The 15241-nt window shown below is 39.5% G+C and overlaps 1 protein-coding gene across 1 annotated transcript in view; it reads left to right on the top strand.

Annotated features, from left to right (window-relative positions):
- Positions 1 to 12385, top strand: part of ESR1 (estrogen receptor 1) — a gene marked incomplete at both ends in the record, with an annotated part of 164273 nt that extends 151888 nt beyond the window's left edge. The window contains 3 exons of the mRNA XM_081314948.1: positions 1660 to 1793; positions 10988 to 11171; positions 12151 to 12385. Of these exons, the coding sequence (XP_081171074.1) occupies positions 1660 to 1793; positions 10988 to 11171; positions 12151 to 12385 (553 nt within the window). The remainder of the gene's footprint in view (positions 1 to 1659; positions 1794 to 10987; positions 11172 to 12150) is intronic.
- Between the last annotated feature and the right edge of the window lie 2856 nt (positions 12386 to 15241).

Raw genomic sequence — 15241 nt, forward strand, 5'->3', positions numbered from 1 at the left:
GGCAGTCAAGTAGGAGTAAACAGAGGAAGGCTGTGGGGCTTCTCGGAAGGAGGCAGAGAGAGGCCACGCCCTGAACTCTTTATAAAGGGAATGTGTGGGGAGGGCTGGTTTGCTGAAAGCAACCGCTCAGATAGTGTTTCAAAGCTCCTGTATCTTGGTTCATGTCTTGTTTGTTTTTTGTAGTAATAAATTTGGCAGACGTATTCCAGCCTCTTGCCATTTGTAAAGGGGTTGCCTTTTCTGCAGGGCCGGTAGCAGGCTGGTACAGAACACGAGCACTGATTAAATGCTTGCAGGATTCCCCGTCCCTCCTGCATTTTCCTGTCAACCAACTAAAGGAATGATGTTGTTCCTTGTTCTCAGGCACCCAAGTTGGCACAAGCGAATCTATCCTGGGATCAGACCCACATTGCTTTTGAGAGAGTGGGGAATGAAAACCCTAAGCCGATTCCCTGGATAATGCAGACACAGCACAATCTCTGTTCTTTGGATCACATTTTGCAGGATTTCTTTACCACTTAACAGAATAAGCTCTAGTTGAAAGACTCCATAGAAATGATGCCGCTCCCTGAGCAGCAGAAACACCTTCCAAAGGGTTTGATTTACTTTAAGGATTGTTTTCAGTCTTTTTTTTTTAAAAAAAAATGTACTTTTCTCAGGAACATTAAGATATTGGCGGACTGCATACTTGAACATTTGCTCAGAAGTCTAAGCAGCAGTCGTAAATAATTGCTGTTAATCATCCCCCTTTTCTTTTGGAAATCAACTATGTGTAAAACCTCTCTAGCCGCACACATAAAATATGTCCATTTACTTTTGTATAGGAAAATGTATTCAGCCACTTGGATGAAATGTCTGCCTCTGAATGTATGATGTGATTTACCACCTCACAGTAGGTATTGGGTTAAGACATCACCAAACAGGCCTCCTTAGAAATTTTTGAACCAAGATTTGGAAGCAATGCAAAAGAGAAAAGCTAAGTAATATAGCACATGTGGCTGAAGCTCTTTCTGAGCGATCTTCTATAGCAATCCATAAGAACATGTTTTTTTTTTAAAAAAAACGCATTTTTGAGAATTAAAAATCACTTGGCTTTATCTCAGCTGCATGATCAGGATTAATGTTGAAAGCCTTTGCAATGACTGCAAATTTCCAGCCTGTTCTTGTAGAGAGGATAGTTGGAGGAAAAAGTGTCTGATGGTTTCTATACCAGTTAAACAGTGGGCTACTTATGTGTAGAATAGGAAGAATGCGTAATAAGTCAAACATTAAATAGGTATTATTTGCACAGATGTTAGCTGTAGTTATTCAGTGTGTGGAATTTTGAAATGAAAATAGAATTTTCTCAAATACATGTATTTGGTTTACAGTGTTGGAGGCCAGAGAATTTTAAAATGGGCGATTCCATTTATGAATTGCATGCTTATGTACACCATTCTATTGTGTTCTGTAATTTAGTGTTTACCTTATCCAACATACGTATCCAAATTCAAATGTCAGCATGGGGGGAGGGGCGACTGAGGAATTCTGGGAGATGAAATCCACAAGTCTTAAAGTGGCCAAGTTTGGAGACTCCTTCCCTGGACAAATGGCACATGAATATTTCAGCTCTCTTTGTTGAACACTCATGCACACACACATACCACTTTGTTCTTGCAGGAATCAAGGAAAGTGCGTTGAAGGCTTTGTAGAAATATTTGACATGCTGCTGGCTACTTCTTCTCGCTTTCGAATGATGAACGTTCAAGGGGAAGAATTTGTATGCCTTAAATCTATCATCCTACTCAATTCTGGTAAGTGAGATATGTGTCTTTAAAGTTACAACTTAGCCTAATGGATGACTTATTCCAGGAGAAGGATAGAAGAATATATATATTTTTTTCTTGGAGATCTCAATGGCTTCCAAAATCACCAACCATTGTGTCCTTCCTGGCATTATTAGGTGGCACCATATTATAGGCCATTCTTATTTGGAAGATTGATTCCAGAAGATGGTTCTGGGGAGGTTAATCCTTTGATCCCTGGCATTCTGCTGCAGACCTGCCAAGCTTCTGTTCTATGTTTCTGACCTTTTGTCGTTGATATGATATATAGGTAGTCCTCGTCTTACCACAACTGAGCACAAAATTTCTGTTGCTAAGTGAGATAGGTGTTAAGTGAATTTTGTCCCATTTTATGACCTTTCTTGCCACAGTTCTTAAGTGAATCACTGCAGTTGTTAAGTTAGTAGCAAAGTTGTTAAGTGAATCTGGCTTCCCCATTGACTTTGCTTTTCAGGAGGTCACAAAAGGCAATCACGTGACCCCGGGACACTGCAACCGTCATAAGTATGAGCCAGTTGCCAAACATCCAAATTTTGATCATATTGATCATGGGGATGCTGCAATGAGCATAAGCGTGAAAAATGGCCATAAGTCACTTTTTTCAGTGCCATTGTAACTTCATTCACTAAATGAATGGTTGTAAGTCAAGGACTACCTGTATATACCTGAGATGATTATCTGAGGTGTGAAAGAGCATAGGAATTTCTAAAATGTTGGCCTTATTTGTGGTTTGCCTTTGACATAGTACTATGGACAGTAGCCCCTGTAGTTCAGGTGTTCAAGAAGGAAAGTTTTGTATTCTCTCCTCTTCTTCGCTGCCATCCATGCTCCATGAAAAACACTCCATGTACATCTCTGGGCTGTCCTGAAGAAAATAGGAAATTCCATAGAGACAACTGCAGGAGGAAAAGAAGACAAGATTTTTGTTCTGTGTAGTTCTTTGATTGTTGTTAGTACAGTGACTTGTCTTTAGACCTAAGACAATATTTTGGAAAACAATCTTATCCTAGAGCAGGGGTGTCAAACTGCCGGCTCACGGGTCGTATGCATCATGCTGAAACCATGCCCTCCCCATTGCCGGCAATGGAAAAAAAAGTCACAATATGTCACGACATGTCACATGATGTCATGAGTTTGAAACCCCTGTCCTAGAGTAACAATAGCCCCAAATACATTCTGTACAGCAGGGGTCCCCAACCCCTGGTCTGTGGACCAGCACCAGACCGCAGCATGCCAGAAACCGGGCTGCACAAATAAACAAAGCCCCATCTGTGGATGCAGGCAGCACACAAAACTATGCTACCTCTGGTCTGTGGGAAAACATCTGTCCACAGAACCGGTCCCTGATGCACAAAAGGTTGGGGACCACTGCAATATAGTGCATTCTTGAGGTGGCATGGTGGCTAGCACTTAAGATGCTGGGCTTGTTGGCTGGAAAGCCAGCAGCCCAGGTTCAAGAACCAAGCGCCATACAAGGGGGTGAATTCCTGTCCCAGCCCCAGCTCCTGCCAACCTAGAAGTTTGAAAGCATGCAAATGCGAATAGATAAATAGATACCACCTTGATGGGAAGGTAACAGCATTCTGTAATGTCATGCTGGCCACATGACCACCCCCTATATTTGGCAACTACTAGCTGAGAAAAATCTACAGCGATCCCATAGTGCATTCTTATCTCTAAATCCTTCTTATTAGGGTTAGTAACTGCCCCTTGTTATTTACAACTAACAATTTGATGTTAGGTGCTTATGGGGTAGCATGTTATTCATTTTTGTTGAGTGTCATTTTATTCTCATTAGTCTACTCTCTGTGGATTGAAGCTGCTGTAGTCAAAGCAACCAGCAACACAAGTTATTGTGGCATAAGCATTCTGAACAGATTATGAGGAAAGCGCTTCTGTTTGCAGAAAGCAAAACCAAACCAAACCACTATTAATATATACAAAATAAGATAGCAACACTAGTTTTAAATAAAAACAAGATACAGCACTGTGAACCATATTTTATTTTAGAAACTGCTTGAAGAGGAAGTGTAATATATTGGGGGGTTTGCTTGTACTGATTCACATGTCTGTTTAAATGCTGCATTAACGGTTGCTCATTGGTGTGTATGTGTAACGGCTACTGACTAAGCCAGACTTGTTGTCTCCAGGAATATCATTGGTAGATTTGGGGCGGGAATGGTTTCCTTCAAATCTATTGGCCACCTCCTAGTAGCCAACCGTATAAATAGCTGTGCAGCAGCCACTGTTTCAGTTCTGTTCCTGTTTACTTCAATAAAGCATGTTGCTGTCCATCTCACTCAATGCCTGCAGAGAACCGACTACACAACAGGAAGATTTGTTAGAAGACAAGACAGCATTCACAGCAGTTATTGTGATTCAGTAAATCAAGAGCAAGAGGCAGAAAATGAACTTTGAATGGGTATCTCTGACTAAGGCAGTCAAAAGCAACATAATACCACTACAGTTAAATTACCTTAGAACTAGGCTACATATTATATTATTAATGTAGACTCATAAAGAAAAGGCAGGATTAAATCTAACACACAATTATCATAAATAATCCATAATACATTCTACTTTCTACTGAGGAACAATCCCAAAGTGAACACATGTTATTTCCAATTAAAATAGATTACTTGTTGTTGTTGTTGTTGTTGTTAGCTGCGAAGTCGTGTCCGACCCATCGCGACCCTATGGACAACATTCCTCCAGGCCTTTCTGTCCTCTACCATCTTCTGGAGTCCATTTAAGCTCACGCCTACTGCTTCAGTGACTCCATCCAGCCACCTCATTCTCTGTCGTCCCCTTCTTCTATTGCCCTCGATCTTTCCCAGCATTAGGCTTTTCTCCAGTGAGTCCTTCCTTCTCATTAGGTGGCCAAAGTATTTGAGTTTTAGCTTCAGGATCTGGCCTTCTAAAGAGCAGTCAGGATTGATCTCCTCTAGGACTGACCGGTTTGATCGCCTTGCAGTCCAAGGGACTCGCAGGAGTCTTCTCCAGCACCATAGTTCAAAGGCCTCAATTCTTTGGCGCTCAGCCTTTCTTATGGTCCAACTTTCACTGCCATACATTGCAACTGGGAAGACCATAGCCTTGACTATACGCACTTTTGTTGACAGGGTGATGTCTCTGCTTTTTAGTGTGCTGTCTAGATTTGTCATGGCTTTCCTCCCCAGGAGCAAGCGTCTTTTAATTTCTTGGCTACAGTCCCCATCTGCAGTGATCTTGGAGCCCAGGAAAATAAAATCTGTCACTACCTCCATTTCTTCCCCATCTATTTGCCAGGAATTGAGAGGGCCAGATGCCATGATCTTGGTTTTCTTAATGTTAAGTTTCAACCCAAGTTTTGCACTCTCCTTCTTCACCCGCAACAAGAGGCTCTTTAGTTCTTCTTCACTTTCTGCCATTAGAGTGGTATCATCTGCATATCTTAGGTTGTTGATGTTTCTTCCGGCAATCTTAATTCCAACTTTTGATTCATCTAGCCCTGCCTTTCTCATGATGTGCTCTGCATATAAGTTAAATAGGCAAGGCGACAGTATACAGCCTTGCCGGACTCCTTTCCCAATTTTGAACCAATCAGTGGTTCCGTGTCCAGTTCTCACTGTTGCTTCTTGGCCCGCATATAGATTTCTCAAGAGACAAATAAGATGGTCTGGTATGCCCATCTCTTTAAGGACTTGCCAGAGTTTGTTATGATCCACACAATCAAAGGCTTTAGCATAGTCAATGAAGCAGAAGTAGATGTTTTTCTGGAACTCTCTAGCTTTCTCCGTGATCCAGCGTATGTTAGCAATTTGATCTCTAGTTCCTCTGCCTCTTCGAAATCCTGCCTGTACTTCTGGTAGTTCTCGATCCACATACTGCTGGAGTCTAGCTTGTAGAATTTTAAGCATAACTTTACTAGCATGAGAAATGAGTGCAATGGTGCGATAGTTTGAACATTCTTTGGCACTGCCTTTCTTTGGAATTGGAATGTAAACTGATCTTTTCCAATCCTGTGGCCACTGTTGAGTTTTCCAAATTTGCTGGCAAATTGAGTGTAGCACTTTTACTGCACTGTCTTTTAAGATTTTGAATAGCTCAGCTGGAATACTGTCACCTCCACTAGCTTTGTTGTTGCTCAGCTTTTCTAAGGCCCACTTCACTTCACATTCTAGGATGTCTGGCTCGAGGTCAGTGACCACCTCATTGTGATTATCAGGGACATTAAGCTCATTCTTGTATAGTTCTTCTGTGTAATTTTGCCACCTCTTCTTAATCTCTTCTGCCTCTGTTAGGTCCCTGCCATTTTGGTCCTTTATCATGCCCATTTTTGCATTAAACGTTCCCTTCATCTCTTCAATTTTCTTGAAAAGATCTCTGGTCCTCCCTATTCTATTGTTTTCTTCTATTTCTTTGCACTGTTCATTTAAGAAGGCATTCTTATCTCTTCTAGCTATTCTCTGGAATTCTGCATTCAATTGGGCATATCTATGTTTTTCTCCCTTGCCTTTCGCTTCCCTCCTTTCCTTAGCTATTTGCAAAGCTTCCTCAGACAGCCATTTTGCTTTCTTGCATTTCTTTTTCTTTGGGATGGTTTTGGTTGCTACCTGTTGTACAATGTCGCGAACCTCTGTCCATAGTTCTTCAGGCACTCTGTCTATCAGATCTAATTCCTTAAATCTATTTGTCACCTCTACTGTATATTCAACAGGGATATGATTTAATTCATACCTGAGTGGCCTAGTGCTTTTCCCTACTTTCTTCAGTTTAAGCTTAAACTTTGCAAGGAGAAGCTCATGGTCTGAGCCACAGTCAGCTCCTGGTCTTGTTTTTACTGACTGTATAGAGCTTCTCCATCTTTGGCTGCAGAGCATATAGTCAATCTGATTTCTGTGATGACCGTCTGGTGATGTCCATGTGTAGAGCCGTCTCTTGGGTTGTTGGAAAAGAGTGTTTGCTATGACCATCGTATTCTCTTGACAAAATTCTATCAGCCTGTGCCCTGCTTCATTTTGTACTCCAAGGCCAAACTTGCCTGTTATTCCGGTTATCTTTTGGCTTCCTACTTTAGCATTCCAATCCCCCATGATGATAAGGACATCATTTTTTGGTGTTAGTTCTATAAGGTGCTGTAGGGCTTCATAGAACCGGTCAATTTCATCCTCTTCAGCACTGGTGGTTGGGGCATAGACTTGGACTACTGTGATATTGAATGGTTTGCCTTGGATTCGAACTGAGATCATTCTGTCATTTTGAGGATTGTATCCCAGTATTGATTTTCCTACTCTTTTATTGACTATGAAGGCTACTCCATTTCTTCTGAGGGATTCTTGCCCGCAGTAGTATACCTGGTGGTCATCTGAATTAAATTCACCCATTCCTGTCCATTTTAGTTCGCTGATACCTAAGATGTCGATGTTCAGTCTTGTCATCTCTTGTTTGACCACGTCCAGCTTTCCTTGATTCATGGATCTTACATTCCAGGTTCCTATGGAGAAAAAATCTTTACAGCATCGGACTTTCCTTTCACCACCAGACACATTCACAGCTGAGCGTCCTTTCGGCTTTGGCCCAGTCGCTTCATTCTTTCTGGCGCTACTAGTACTAGCCCTCTGCTCTTCCCCAGTAGCATATTGGACGCCTTCCGACCTGAGGGGCTCATCTTCCAGCGTCATATCGTTTTGCCTTTTGGTACTGTCCATAGGGTTTTCATGGCAAAGATACTGGAGTGGGTTGCCATTTCCTTCTCCAGTGGATCACGTTTTGTCAGAACTCTCAGCTATGACCTGTCCGTCTTGGGTGGCCCTGCACGGCATAGCTCATAGCTTCATTGAATTACGCAAGCCCCTTCGCCACGACAAGGCAGTAATCCATGAAGGGGAAAATAGATTACAGTTAAAAGCAATTTACAATTTATAAAAAATATAGTAAAACCTGCTAATATAATTTATTTAGAATCATAAATTACTGAATCTTAAATGTCCATAATGCAATCCCCCATGGTCCCAAGTGAAATAACTCTACAGATCTATACAATTCATGTCTTCCGAAGTTCAACACAATTCACCACCTATGTATTTTGACTTGCTGGTCCTGTCCAACTAAAAATTGGCGGACGTGAGAGGGAAGAGATTTGGCAAACATGCTGATGGTGTATGTGTTAAAATGGGTTAAATGTGGTGGATCCCAAACTGTATATGGCAAATTTTTACACATATCCTCTGCAAATCAAGACACCACAGGTGGAATTTCTCCAGATATTAAGACAACAGCTTGCTTCTCGATATAAGGGCACCGCCCTGAGTCCTTCAGGAGAAGGGCGGTATAGAAATATTAATAAATTAAATTAAATTAAATTAAATAATCAAGTCATTTCGGTAACAAATATTATCTTGATTACTGTGCATAAATATTGTCCATTTAATTACATAAAGTTCTTTTTCATAAAAAATAAAAATAAAGTCGTATTAAATTTATTTGCAGGCTATCTCATTTTAAAGTGACTGTGCAACATAACATTGGACTCTTCTGAGTACCATAGCTTATAGCCATATTATGCAAGTGCCTCAGCCCTAAATAATTTGATTTTATTTAGAAGCCTTACAGCTATTGTATTGTGCACTAGAGTTAGATCTCCAGTAGGAGGTTATTTGCAATTGATTATCATGGGTTCACATAAGTAACTTTCTTTAGAATGGAGCTTTTGAAACCAGGAAATAAGGTCAGAAAATTACACTGAAGACCCAATTTTATGTATATTCCAAATTGTTTGCTTTAGAGAAGAAGAGAAATAAAAAAGGAACATGCATAAACTCAGCACTTAGGCTGATGCCACTAAGAATTTGGCTTCTAGTCTGCTCCCTCCTACATTGTGAAAGAGACTGACTGACAACTTTTATAGGAATTCTCTGGAGTTAATGTGTTTCAGCTTGCAGTCCAAGCACCCAGCTGCAAATTCTGAGCTATACAGCCAGAATACTGATGATCTGATAAAGTGGTCTGATAAAGCCTGTTACAATGTGATTTTCTTATTTTGAGAGTGATCAATGTTTATGTTCGGTTCTCTCCTTTCTTTCTCTTCCTTTTATTTTATTTTTTTGGTGTGAATAAAAGGCTTGTTGTTTCAAAAATGACATCTCTGAGCCGAAGGCTTTGTTATCATAATGGCCATCATGACACAAAAAACACATAATTAACTTAATCATGATGTATTCGCTTTGTTGAGCTAAAGGGTGGTCATTTGTGGTTCAATATGTCAGACTGATAAACCTGTAAGTCACATAAAGATGTTATTTCATATGGAGCTCTTTTAAAAAAAAATTCCAGTGCCATCTTTGAGTTGTAAGCCTCCCAGAGTCATTTGCTGAGGATGGGCAGCTATAGAAATCAAGCAAACAAATAAATACATCTTGCCACGAAATGTTTTGATCGGTGCTGAACCTCTATGCTTGCTAATAGTCCTACAATTATTTTCTTCTATTGTATATGTCAGAATCAGAAACTCAGTTCAAATTATATTATTTTTGGATAATATTTGCAAGTGTTAAAGCAATTTTTCCAAGTTTATTGTGTTGTGCTTTCATTTATTTAGCTCACTTAGAGTTTGAGAAGACTTTCTCTAAGCTGGTGCCCTTCAGATATGTTTGTATTCAGACTTTCAGAACTTCAGAAGCTATAGTTCCATCTATTAGAATAGAATAGAATAGAATAGAATAGAATAGAATAGAATAGAATAGAATAGAATAGAATAGAATAGAATAGAATAGAATAGAATAGAATAGAATCTGGAAGGGACCTTGGAGGTCTTCTAGTCCAGCCCCCTGCTCAAGCAGGAGAAGCTATACCATTTCAGACAAGAGACTTCTTAAAAATCTCCAGTGATGGAGTGCTCACGATTTCTGGAGCTGTTCCATTGGTTAATTATCCTCACTGTTAGAAAGTTTCTCCTTAATTCCAGGTTGCTTCTCTCTTTGGTCAGTTTCCAACCATTGCTTCTTGTCATGCCCTCTGGTACTTTGGAGAATAAGTTGATCCCCTCTTCTCAACATCTTTTTTGTAATATGGTGACCAAATTGGTTGCAGTATTCCAGGAGTGGTCTTACTAGGGTTTTATAAAGCGGTACTAACATTTCACGTGAACTTGATTCTATGCCTCTGTTTATACAACCCAGGATTCTATTAGCTTTTTTGGCGGCTGCTGCACACTACTGGCTCATAGTCAAGTGATCATCCACTAGGACTCCAAAGTCCCTCTCACAGTTGCTGTTTTTGAGCCAGGTTTCATCTAATCTGTATTTAAACCTTTGATTTTTTCCCCTGCCTAAATGTAAAACTTTTGTTTTCTCCACATTAAAACTCATTTTGTTGGATAGAGCCCATTGTTCAAGTTTGTCAGGATCTTTGTGGATCCTGAGCTTGTCTCCTGGGGTGTTGGCTATTCCTGCCAGTTTAGTGTCATCTGCAAATTTGATGAGTTCTCATTCTATTCCCTCATCTAAGTCATTAATGAAGAGTACTGGGCCTAAGACGGAGCTTATCTCATCTGGAAGGCACCAGGCTGGGGAAGGTTGCCTTGAACATTTGTTCCTTTCTTCCTATTGAGAAGGTTGAGTCATTGACTTTTGTGGGCCCTACTCTCAGATACTTGTATAACAAATTAAACCTCTTTCTGTAGTACACCCCTCATCTCACCTCCTGAAGGTGAGCACAGTGTGCTGGTCAGCTATGCTAATATGTCTTCTATGTTTTTTTAAAAAAACTTTCTAATTGATAAATTGCACTCCAGTGATAATCAGCTTACCAGGTTACTCATATCCTTTCTGATTGCCAAATATATGCTTCAGCCAAAGAAAAGCATTTGAAGTTGCTAATTAACACAATAGCCCATTGGGACCCCATCAAAAGGCTTATCTTACTTGCCCCAAGGTTCAAATACATAGGCAGTAAGAAAGACTGCCACATTTATAACTAAAGCCATTTAACTGAGAGTTATCTATTTAGATCAGATGGTGATCAGCTTACTAAGGGATGATCTTACCTGATTATTTAACAGAATATTTTTATATCACAACACACCATATTGTTTTATCATTTTATATGATACGTTCATTAGACTAATCAATAAAACTGCTATAAAATACTGATAATGCTAGGCATCCTCTCCTCTCCTCCCACAGGGATCTACACATTTCTTTCTAGCACCTTAAAATCCCTGGAGGAAAAAGAACATATCCATCGTGTTCTGGATAAGATTACTGACACTTTGATGCATTTAATGGCCAAATCCGGCCTTTCCCAACAGCAGCAACATAGGCGCCTGGCTCAGCTCCTCCTCATCCTTTCTCACATCAGGCACATGAGGTGAGTAGTTACCCAGAGGGCTTTAACACATGGCAGCTTAGTGCTATCTTCTGTGTAAAAGAGACCCTGAAAGGTGCGATCATGGTTAAACTTGAGGGAATGGTAAGAGTCATAGAAAATTTGAAAGTCCAAGGTAAAGTTTGCCAACATCTAAAATCCCTCGAGAGCAGCTAGAATTTAAACTTCAGCATTCATTTGTGCTGCACATGGCAAAGGGAGGTGCATCAGATGATGATCTCAAGGTGTATTTGGGCTTGACCTCAATTACTTTGGAATATAATCATAAATGTGCTAATTTTATTATGAAAGCCAAATGTATTTCTTGTTAGACTTCTGTAATTGCATTCTTTTGTTTGTTGTATGTTTACAATTTTTCATTCATTCCAGCGGAGATCCATCCACTATACGGTGCCCAAGTATTTTTCAAATGCACTGTAAAGAACAAATGGGATTAGAAAATTCAGTACCAGTGTTCCTAAAATTGGGTACTAATCTGAGGGTTGCAGATTGCTTCTCTGGCCTGATGCCTTCTCTCTGGAGTACTATCTCCCTCCACCGAAATTTGTGCAGTTCCCACCCCAATGAATTCCAAAAGTCTTTGAATTCCTGGTATTCTCCCAAGTCTTGGGTAGGGTGTGGGTTGAGCCCCTGTTGCATGTTTCATTTTGTATATATATATATATTTCCTGGATGTGCATGATTCTTTTTCTTTCTTTAAACTGTAAGCCACCCAGGGTAATCTGGAATTGGGTCGGCTCTAAATTTAATTAATTAAATGAATAAATTCTCCATAGTCATCTTGCTATTTTCCAGTATATGTCAGAATCTAAGTTTTATTGCCCCACTTAGGCTATTAATCAATACGTTTGAACATGCTTTGCATCATTCACCCTAACCCTAACCCCAAGCAATAGTAGAGCCAAACTTGGACTCTCTTGGGATAATTGTAATTAATTTTATTTTTTATGTGAACCTCTAGCAATAAAGGGATGGAGCACCTCTATAACATGAAGTGCAAGAATGTGGTCCCACTTTACGATTTATTGCTGGAAATGCTGGATGCTCACCGTCTGCATGCTCCTGCAGCTAGGAACACACCCCACAACGAAGAGGAACTTTCAAACCAGTTGGCCATGGCACCTGCTTCAATGCATTCCTTACCACCTTGCTATGTGAACAAACAGGAAGATGAACCTGTGCAAGAAGCAATCTGAATTCAGATTACAAACAGCCTACAGGATTCTGAGCATCCCATCAGATAACGCCAGGCTTAGATGAACTGGTACCATGTCTAAGCACTCCAATACTCAACAATCAGTGATTCCCAAAATATTGATGGTCAACTTCATTAATGGCAGAACATTTATAATTTTAGACATAATATGTGGTTTAATTAAAAAAAAACATGTTTGTGTTAGCAAAAGACAGGCCTGAGGATTCCTGTACTCTGTTTGCTGGTATCATATAGAGAAGTTGGATTATCTTTCATTTTTAGATCAATTGGGCAAAAATCCCAGCTGAGTTGAGTAGGTGATGTTTACATGTAATGTTTATTGGCTGTTTTGTGGATACAAGAAGAATACACCACATAAATACAATATACAAAGCAATGGTGGTTAAGGACAAAGATTCTGTTAGACTCCCATTTTCAACTTTTTTTAAGAGAAAGGAGAAGGGAAAATATGAATTTAAGATTTCCCTGTTGGAATTCAATGATATACACAACGTACAAATAGATAGATTAATCTATCCTTTCAAACTTCGTAAACTGTTCCAGTTTATTTCAGCAAGAAAAGCCCCTCAATTAACTTGTTAAAATAACTGTGAGATGCTAAACTCTTGTGTTATCCCCAAGGATATTTACCATAGTAAATACCATAGTTTACCATAGTAAAGATAAGCAGGTGGATTGAAAATTCATATTAGCATTTTTTTTTAAACTGGCATAATTTCAATGCATTGTTGGCCTGCTAAATTTACAATGAAGGTCCAAACGTAACAGTTTTCTCCCCATATCTGTCTGAGGGTGAACTTCTGTGCTGACCATTACAGTCGCTAATAGATCATAGCCCAATTAAAATATGAAATTATATCAGTTAATGGTGAATCACCTAAGGACCCCGGCTGAAAATATAATTGATCAGTTGTACATATTACACCATCTACTCCTTACCTTAACTGACAGTTCACATATGAACTGTGAAAACCCGACTCATCATGTGAAAAATTAAATCTGTGTTGCCAACCCCCAGGAATGGGATAGTCTGCCCATTCTACTCGCTTGAGGTAACTTTGTGGGAAAGCTGCACCTGCACATATTTAGGTGGTATCTGAAATTGACTTTTTAGAAAATTCCAGGTCTATTTAATTCAATCAGTGCTCCACAGTAGGAAAATTATCTGTTTCCTTGAGCAAGGCCCTGGATTTGCATGTAATACTCTCTAATATCTGCCAAAGCAACAGAGCTTCATGTTGAGTCACAACTAGTGGCGAGAGAGCAATGAAGAAAGGACAAGAAAGTTTTGCACTGAAGCTGAGAGCACATTCTGTCCTTTGGGTCCTGCACATATCGACTCCTTCCAAAGCGAGACGCACGCATCCAGGACTGGGCAGATCAAAATCTACAGATGATCAATAGCAACCACTTTTGTTAAAATCTATTCCCTTCCCAACTATATGCCTAAATGTTGTGACTCTCCTCTTGTTTTTACAGTGTTCTTGCCAACACTTCTAGCCCAAGCTTCATTGCTAGTGGCCTTGCTTTTTATTAATACCACAAAGTACCTATTTTATAAAACATAAAAAGAACAAAAATCAATGGTCCTGCTTTGATATTTCCCCAAAGCCACTGGGGATATGAAGTGCCTTGGCAAAAATGGATACAGTTGTATGCTCAAATGCCCACACTGTATATATGCTGTGTATACAGTATATTACATTGTTAATATTACATTGTAATATAATGCATGATATATTAACAACAAAAAGAGTTCTTGTAGGACCATAATTAAAGAAATTAATTTTAGTCATTTGTACCCAGGTGTTTACTGCAAATCTAGATATTTTTAACTGGGAGTTAGCCCCGTAGAATGCCGTTGGACATTCTTCTGAATAGACAAGCATAGGATCAGGCTACAATAATATAATTCAGTATTTCTATTTTTATAAGGGAAAACAATTTTGCTATTTTTCTACTGATTCCTTAAGGGTAGAAAAGTTTTGTTGTGTTTTGTTGCTTTGGCTGGGTTCCCCCCCCCCAATTCACTTCTGCTGGATAGGAACTTCCATCATAGACATATAAAGAATGCTTGGAAGCTTTCCTCCCCATCCAAGTGAATGGTGAACATTTCAAGTACAGGACCTCCATAGGTCCATTGTCCATTGCCAATTGGGTAGACGTCTGAGTAGATATAGTTACTCAATTTCTGTCTATCCTCACACAGTGTAAAAGATTAAAGTTGGTCTCAGTCTATTTAAGTAATTACACAACATCCATTTTCCTAACAGAAACCATGATGTTGCCTTGAGAAATTAACAGGCAAAAGGGGTACAAGTAAGGAAGCCGGAGATGGCAAGGGATGGGAATAGTCTCTTAGCATGGGAAGGTGAGATGTTTTTAGCTTTAATGCCAGCATACCAGGGACAGGTCCGACTTGGGAATTGAAATCGCTTTTTGTTAAATGTGTGAAACTTAAGAAAAATATCTAATTGTCATTATTAGTTTGCTGGAAGCATTGTATTATCCTTATTGCTATTGTTTGTTGAAAGCACCTTACTGAATGTAGTGTGTGTGTTTCTGTGCATATAATACACACATGTAAAGCTCACCTATCAGACAACTGAATGTAGCTCTTCTATATAACCAGTTGACAGGTTAAAATACAGCAAAATCACAGAAAAAACCTTTTTCAGCTATCTTCTCTCATATGCAATCATGTGTGCCTAAGGCTTAGCGATTGTTAAAAATCATTACTGCATTTCAAATTTTATATTCCTGAGAGACAGGACAGTTTTCACTTGGTCTTGGAGTAAAAACACAAAAAATCTTGTCCTTCAACAAAGGACTTTCA

This window comes from Vipera berus (assembly GCF_964194415.1).
Source record: "Vipera berus genome assembly, chromosome: 1".
In the NCBI taxonomy this organism is placed as follows: Eukaryota; Metazoa; Chordata; class Lepidosauria; order Squamata; family Viperidae; genus Vipera; species Vipera berus.